At 33.6% G+C, this 8,959-nt stretch overlaps 1 protein-coding gene across 2 annotated transcripts in view; it reads right to left on the bottom strand.

Moving 5' to 3' along the window:
* Positions 1–3,540: 3,540 nt before the first annotated feature.
* CENPC (centromere protein C) overlaps positions 3,541–8,959 on the bottom strand; it is an 85,764-nt gene continuing 80,345 nt past the window's right edge. For both annotated transcript variants that reach the window (XM_045771482.2, XM_045771483.2), the window contains exons 18-19: positions 4,649–4,739; positions 3,541–3,773 (exon numbers count right to left, since the gene is read on the bottom strand). In XM_045771482.2, coding sequence (XP_045627438.2) covers positions 3,703–3,773; positions 4,649–4,739 — 162 coding nt within the window. In that variant the 3' untranslated portion in view covers positions 3,541–3,702. The remainder of the gene's footprint in view (positions 3,774–4,648; positions 4,740–8,959) is intronic.

Here is an 8,959-nt window from a genome sequence, read left to right as displayed (position 1 = left end):
GTTCTTCAGGCTGGAAGGAAAAATGCCAGGTAGTAAATTAAATACACAGGAAGGAATGAAGAATACCAAAGACGGTAAATATAAAAGACTGTATATGTTTTCTCTCTTTTCTTAAAAAAGAGGACACTTCAAAACAAAAATTATAACACAAAATTGTTGGAATATATAAATACACATAGTCAAACAGATGCATATTATAATGTAATTTATACAATGATATAGTATAAATTAAAATGGGAAAACAAATGAAGCTAAAGAAATGCAAAACTGCTAAGTTTTACTGAAATGAAGTCAGTAGTAACCTGAAAGAGGCTGAGATAAATATAGATGAATATAGAAATCTCTATAGCAACCACTAAAATAATAACTCGAAATATAACTTCGGAAGATTTAAAATGGTATGCTATAGAGACTGCTAACCCAAAATAAGGCAGGAAGAAACAGTTATAATAAAAACAACAAAACCCCTTAAGACATATAGAACACAAAACAGCAGACACAAATTCAATCTAACAATATTTACATTAAATAAGTGGATTACATATTCCAATCAAAAGGCAGAGCCTATTACACTGGATTTTAAAAACTTAAGATCCAATTATGTGCTTTCTATAAGAGACACATCTTAAAAGACATAATAAATTAATTGTTAAAAGGACAGAAAAAGATACTTATCAAATGGTATACATAAGACAGCTGAGGTAGCTATATTAACATCAGACAAAATAAACTTTAAAATGAAATATATTATTAAAAGATATTTCATAATGATAAGTAGTTCAATACAGCAGTAAAATAACAATAAACGAACATGAATCTAACAATAGAATCAAAACAGATGAAGCAAAAATTGACAGATATAAAAAAGAAATATTTAATAGAATCAGAGATATCAACACTCCTGTATCAGTAATAAAAAGAAAAACTACACAAAAATCAGTAAGATATGGGAGACTTAAACAACACTATCAACGAAGAGACATAGAATACCCCACCCAACAGCAACAGAATACACATTTGTTTCTAACACAAGGAACATTCTAAAGACAGACCATATTGTTGATCATAAAATAGTATCAATAAATGTTAAAGGATTGAAAGTGTACAAAGTATGTTTTCCATATACATCATAGGCTAACAAATCACACCCACAGGCTGAATACAGATCACTGCATTTTGTATATAAAGTTTTATTGCAACATAACCACATCTATTCATTTAGTTATGAATAAGCATCTACTGATGCTTTCATGTTTCAGCTGCAGAACTGAGTTCTGCATATGGCTGGAAAAGTTGAAACTGCAGAAAAACTTAGCAAATCTCCGAATTAGTTCAGAAAAAACAAATCTGGAAAACTCCCAAATATTCACAATTTACAAGAAACACTTCCAAATAACCCACTGGTCAATGAGGACCTTACAAGAAAAAATTTAAAATATCTTGAATTAAATGACATATCAAAGTGAAGCTTTAAATGGCTGAATTAGAAAGGAAGAAAATTCTAAAATAAACAATCTAAACATTCACCTTAAGAAGCTAGGAAAAAAGGGGCAAATCAAACACAAAGTAGAATACACTAAATTATAAAGATTCATTTATTTATGAGAGAGAGAGGAAAGGAAGAGGGAGATGGAGAGAGAGAAGGAGAGAAACAGACACCCAGCTGAGCATGGAGGCCAGCCCAATGAGGAGCTCGATCTACAACCCTGAGATCATGACCTGAGCTGAAACTAAGACTCCCAATGCTGAACCGATTAAGCCACCCAAGTGCCCCAGAATGCACTAAATTATAAAGATCAGATGAAAAATGAATGGAATAGAAATACAGAGAGAAAAATCAATGAAACAAAAGTTAATTATTTTGAAAGAACAAAACTGATAAAACCTTAGCAAAAAATGACCAAAAAAAGAAAAAGAAAAAAAAGAAATAATTATACAGCAAAATTTGTGCTTCGGATACTATACTATTTTTATATTAATTTATGTATATTTTAAGATTATTTTATGTCAAATCTCAAAATGCTTTTGAAAGAAAATATTATAAATTTCATGCAAACAAGGTGAAAATTTAGAAATAGGCAAATTCTTTAAAAATAAACTTACCAAATAAAGAGACAAGAAATCTGGGTATTCTGGCACTTATTAAAGAAGTTAAAGCCATAATTAAAAATCTTCCCATAAAGAAAACTCCAGACCTGGATGGTTTACTGGTAATTCTTTCTAACATTTAAGAAGGAAATGTTACCAATCTTTTATAAACTTTTCCAGGGATTACAAAAAGAAGGAACAGTGTTCATAGGGAATACTACTCAGAAATAAAATATGGACAACTTATATACATACCACAGTGGATGAAACTTAGATACGGTGTTGAATGAAAGTATATTTTATGAGTCCATTTACATAATGTTCTAGAACAAGCAAAACCTCTCTACCACAATAAAAAATACTGGCCCAAGGGCCTAAGTCAGGTTGACAGGAATTGAATTAGACAGAATAGGAACTTCCTGAAGTGGCATTAAGTTTTGTGGGTTACTTATGTATAAGATGTACTTGCCAAGAACTCATTGAACTGTAAGATCTATGCATTTGATTATTTGTAAGTTACATCAATAAAATAAATGCTTCACTTAAAAAAAAAATAATCAAGCCATTGCAGATGACTGAACAAAACTCTGGCCAGTCTAGGTAAAGAAGCACATCTAGTCCTGTAACTTTTGACCTGGGAAAGCAAATATAACCAGTTTCTCTAGCGATAAAAATTTTATTCATATACTAAATTCTGCAACTTCTTATGGAGACTCTGAGAAGTTAATAGACAATGTCTTAGCAAGCCTCACAAGAAAATAAATTTGCACTGATTTTTTTTTTTTAATAAAAGCAACAGTTAACACATACTGTTGAATTACAATGACAAATGAAACTAAGATTTTCGGGTTAGTATGAAAATACTTATTAAAATGACTTCAGGAATAGATGCTAACAATTTGTTTATGACATTCAGCCATTTTCTCTCCTAAATCAACATATTTTTAGTGCATCTGGTAACATTAAGAAGAAAGCCTGAGTTATTTTTTAATGATCTTTCACACTGACTCTCCTTCTAATAAAAAGATGAGCGCTAAGCAGAAGCATTATTGTGAAACCTAAAAGTTTCAGAGAGAACATGGTCCTGCCGACATTTTGATTTCAGAACTATGAAACAAAAAATTTTTGTTTTTAAGCCACCAGTATGTACTATTTTGTTACAAAGCCCTAAGAAAGTAATACAGATATACTATTTATATGTACCACAATTATCTATTATTCAATTATTTTGTTAGTGACTTAAAACATTTGGAAAAGATTCAATGAATGAACATATTAATCAAATATCTTCTAAAAAAAGAAATATCCTACATTTCACTGAGAAAGCAGTGATTCTTTTCATGTTATTAAAATATTATGAACATGGGGATCACTACAGACTATGTGAACATTTGGAGAAAAATCAGAACACATGGGCGTTTGAAATGTTTATCAGATAAAAGAACACACAAAGCTGAATAAAATTTTTATTTTAAAATATCACAAATAATTATAAAGATAATGTCTCAACTGCACAAGCTGTTTTATATATATATGTGTGTGTGTGTATGTGTATATATGTATGTGGGCACATATATATACACACACACACATATTTAAACTTTGCTTCATCTTTCACCTTTTTATCTGAGTAAAAAGAAGAACACTTTCCTCATTCAGGAGATTTTTGATGTTGTAATAATTACCTAGAAGTAAAGTGGTAAGAAAAAAAAATTATTTCCATAGGAATCATTTCCTTTTATTAAATGTTTAGCCATCACTAAGACAGTTACTGTATATAGTACCAAAAAATTTTTAAAATCAGTTCACTTAACCTAAAGTCTTATTTAATTACATGAACTAAAAAATCCAAGAGCTAACCATCATCTGTGATCCATATAAGCTTTGAAAGAAATGAAAATCTCACATCATTCTGATAATGAATGCAAAGGTGAACTAGACAAGGGAAAGAAAGAGAAAATTTCTATATATCAGAAATTGACACATATTAAGTGAGTTATAATAAATATAATGTGTTCACTACAATCCTGGTGCACACTAAGGACTATATAAACACTGCTATTATTATTGTCACCTTTCATTAGAATGTCAGCTCCATGAAGGTGGGGATTTTTTCCCGTTTTGGTCACTTATGTATGCTATACTCTTAGAGCAGTGCTTGAGAGACTTCTGATGAATGTTGAATAAATAAATGAACAAATTAAAAGTCCTCTTTCCAGAGGCTTGTGCTCTTTAATAGCCAATGAAACACACTATTCTGTATGTTTAAAATAACCTACTAAAAATTGCTTGACTACATAATGTCTTCTAGATAATATAGCAGAAATAATTTTCCTCCTACCTTGGATACAACTAAATATTTTTACATTTTACGATAAGCAATTCTTGTTCAATTTTTATGTACCCAAATACTAACATACTTACCTAATGATAAAATCAAAATATGTACTGGAATGAGTCACATGACATTTTGACTACAGTGCCTTCCATTAGCATGGTGCTCATGAGCAACTATATAATATTTTAACTATATGAAGGAAGATGTCTTTATTTTTCTTACCTGAAGGAACATAGAACGAATCCCCAGTTGTTATTATATAAGGTGTTTCATGTAAGGTACATAAAAGGTCACCAAAGTTAACATAAAAAACCTGTAAAATTAAAAATTAAAATCTCATTTCAAATTGAACCACCACAACAGCACACTACAAAGAAACTTAAAGGAATGTAGTAAGCAGAATAATGACCCTCCAAAGATCATCCAAAAGATATCCACACTGTCATCTCCAGAATTTGTTTTGTTACATGGGAAAAGGGACCTTGAGATTGGGAGATAGGTAAGTCTGGATTATCTAGTTGCGCCTATTCAAATCACACAAACCCTTAAAAGTGGAGAAACTCCTGGAAGCAGAAGAGAAATGAAGCAGAGGAAAACCAGAGAAATTCAAAGCATGAAAAGGACATAGACTGTTGCTGGCACTGAAGATTAGAGGGCCATGAGCCAGGAAATATAGGCTATTTCTAGAAACTGAGAATGAACTCTGGCCAACAGCCAGCAAGGAAATGGGAGCCTCAGTCCTACAACAACATGGAACTGAATTCTGCCAACAACCTGAATAAACCTGAAAGCAGGTTCATCCTAAGAGTCTCCAGAGAGGGATACAGAGCTTCCAACAACTTGATTCCAGCCCTGTGATACTCTAAACAGAATACTCAGCCAAGCTCACCAGGATTCTAAGCAATATAACTGTGAGATAGTAAGTGGGTATTGTTTTTAAGTCAATGAATTTATAGTAATTTGTTAAAACAGCAACAGAAAACTAATACAAGAAGAAATTTCTTTTGTTCTTATTATTTACCAGCTTACGAAAATTCAGAACCACTGTAAATAACATCACTTAGCTATACTACAAAATAGCTAGGTTTTATATACACCTTTTTAAAGGTTACATGGTTGGGAGAAGTAATTCAACCTGACAGATCAAAAAAAGAACAAAAAGCAAAACAAATGATACATTTAAACAAGCATCAACATTAAGAAAGTAAAAGGATAAATCTAACTCTCAATCACAAAGGCTTCCACATTCATATTCATGGCAAATTTTGCATTTTATACATAGGTAGCACCATGGCAATGATCTGGTTTTTGGGCAACTAAAAAAACATAAACCCTTCAAACATTCAGATTCAAATTCTGAGATTCAGCCATCAAAAATATTTTGCCTCAGAAAATTACTCCTCCTCTTCCACCTCTTTTTTTTTTCCTTAACACTTTGTAAAATGAGCCTAAAATACCAGAAAAACAATACTCCTTGCCAGCCACTATTCTAAGCACTTAATTTGTATTCATTTAATGTAAGTAGCAGTGAGACAGGTACTGTTTTAATAGCTTTATACAAATGAAGAAAATGAGGCAACAGATGGGTGTAATTTCCCAAGTTCACAACGTAAATGGCAGAAATGAGATTTGAACTCAGGCACTTTGATTCCAGAATCCATGCTCTTAACCACTATGATATGCTAATTCCCTAAATAGGAAAAAAGTTCTTCAAATGGTTCCAAAGGTACTTTATAATTTAATTTAAAAAATTTTTTATTACATCTAAAAAAATTATTACATCTAAAAAAATTTTGCCTCAATTTAAAAGACAAAAAGATAAAAATATACTACCCAGAAAGTCAAGCATATATTTCTAGATTTTTTTTTTTATTTATCTATTCTATTTAGCTAAGTACACCTCTTTCCAGTTCTGCAAACATTTTAGTAGGAAGGCTTTTGAAGTACACAAAAATGAATGATGAACTCCCATGAATATCTAATACCAATAACCTTCCCTGTTCCATCTCTTTACTTCCTCCATTCCATGTCATTTTCCAATAAATAACCCAGCATCATACATCATCTGTAAATATTTCAGTGTGTACTAAAAAAATCAAGGTGTTTTTAAAATTTTTATTTATTTTTTAAAGTTCTGTTCATTTTCTTTAGTAATCTCCATACTCAGCATGTGGCTTGAACTCACAACCGGAGATCAAGAGTCACATGCTCTACCAATAGAACCAGCCAGGCACCCCTCAAGGTGCTTTTTAAAAACACGACTACAAGTTTTATCACACCTAAACATAAATGAATATTTAATATCAAATACCCAGTCAGTATTAAAATTTCCAATTGTCACTTAAATGTATTTTTAAGAGTTTGTTTATCCTCTTAAATTGCTCAATGCTACAGTGGTTCTCAATTTGGGGGTGATTTCTCAATTTCAGGAGACAAGAGGCAATGTCTGGGGACATTTCTGATTTTTACAACTAGAGGAGTACTAATAGAATCTAGTTGGCAGAGGCCAGGGGTGCTACCAAACATCCCACAATGCACAGGAAGCCCCTCTACAACAAAGCATTATCGAGTCTAAAATGTCAATAGTGCTATGGTTGAGAAACGCTGAGCTATTAAGTTCTACTTGGTTCTTTTTTATTCCTTGCAACTTATTTACTAAAGAAATCAAGCAAATTTTGCTGTAAAAATCTTTGCGTAGCTGAATTTTGCTGATTACAACCCCAGGGTATCATTTGAAAGGTCATCTATTCTTTATTTCCTATAAATTGGTAGTTAGATATTAAGAGTTTTGACCAAATTCAGGTATTTTTGTTGTTTGCTTTTTTTTTTTTTTTTTTGCTTGTTTGTTTTTAAAGGAGATGGGAGAGGCAAGACTATTTCGTACATAGTGTGGTATTCTGCCATTAGGAGGCACATAATGTCTGGTTGTCTTTTTTTTTTTCATTTATTTTTTCATTTATTTTTTAATTAATTAATTTTTAACCCCAGCCTCCCACCCTCCTTCTCTCCAGCAACCCTCAGTTTGTTTCCTATGATTAAGAGTCTCCTATAATTTATCTCCCTGATTTCATCTTATTTTTTCCTCTCTTCCCCTATGATCCTCTGTTTTGTTTCTTAAATTCCACATGAGTGAGCTCATGCAATAATTCTTTCTCTGACTGACCTATTTCACTTAGTATAATACCCTCTAGCTCCATCCACATCATTGCAAATGGCAAGATTTCATTTTTTCGATGGCTGAGTAATATTCCATTGTATGTGTGTGTGTGTGTGTGTGTGTGTGTGTGTGTGTGTGTGTGTGTGTACACATACATATATACACATACCACATCTTTATCCATTCATCTGTTGGTGGACATCTGGGCTCTTTTTCCCTAGTTTGGCTATTATGGACATTGCAGCTATAAACATTGGGGTTAAGGTGCCCCTTCAGATCACTACATTTGTATCTTTGGGGTAAATCCCTAGTAGTGCAATTGCTGGGTCATATGGTAGCTCTATTTTCAACTTTTGGGGTTGTCTTCTTTTTAAAGATTGATACTCAATGCCTAGACAGATCCAACAGTTTATCAGGGGTTGTAAAATGGTAATATTTCATTCTACCATTCCTTTTTCATTTATTAATTGGAATATTTTTTTTAAGATTTAATTTATTTATTTGACAGAGAGAGAGACAGCCAGCGAGAGAGGGAACACAAGCAGGAGGAGTGGGAGAGGAAGAAGCAGGCTTCCCAGTGGAGCAGGGAGCCCAATGTGGGGCTCGATCCCAGGACCCTGGGATCATGCCCTGAGCCGAAGGCAGATGTTTAATGACTGAGCCACCCAGGTGCCCCTATTAATTGGAATATTTTTTTTTTTTAAAGATTTTATTTATTTATTTGACAGAGATAGAGACAGCCAGCGAGAGAGGGAACACAAGCAGGGAGAGTGGGAGAGGAAGAGCAGGCTCCCAGCAGAGGAGCCTGATGTGGGGCTCGATCCCATAACGCCGGGATCACGCCCTGAGCCGAAGGCAGGCACTTAACCGCTGTGCCACCCAGGCGCCCCTAATTGGAATATTTTTTAAAAGATTTTATTTGTTTATTTGAGAGAGAGAGCACAAACAGGGGGAGCATCAGAGAGGGAGAAGCAGGCTCCCCACTGAGCAGGGCGCCCGATGTGGGGCTCAATCCCAGCACCCTGGGATCATGACCTGAGCCAAAGGCAGATGCTTAACCAACTGAGCCACCCAGACACCCCTGATTGGAGTCTTTTTTTTTTTTTTTAAGATTTTATTTATTTATATGTCAGAGAGAGAGACAGAGAGAGCACAAGCAGGGGGAGTAGCAGGCAGAAGGCTGATGCAGGACTCGATCTGAGGACTCCAGGATCATGACCTGAGCCAAAGGCAGATGCTTAACTGACTGAGCCACCCAGGCATCCCTGGAATATTTCTTTTTTCTTTTTTTTAAAGATTTTATTTATTTGACAGAAAGAGAGACAGCCAGCGAGAGAGGGAACAAAAACAGGGGGAGTGGGAGAGGAAGAAGCAGG

This window comes from Ursus americanus, chromosome 8, assembly GCF_024610735.1.
Source record: "Ursus americanus isolate L20-20 chromosome 8, mUrsAme1.1.p, whole genome shotgun sequence".
NCBI lineage: Eukaryota > Metazoa > Chordata > Mammalia > Carnivora > Ursidae > Ursus > Ursus americanus.
Note: the sequence above shows the minus strand (reverse complement) of the source record. Positions and strands in the feature narration are given on the sequence as shown.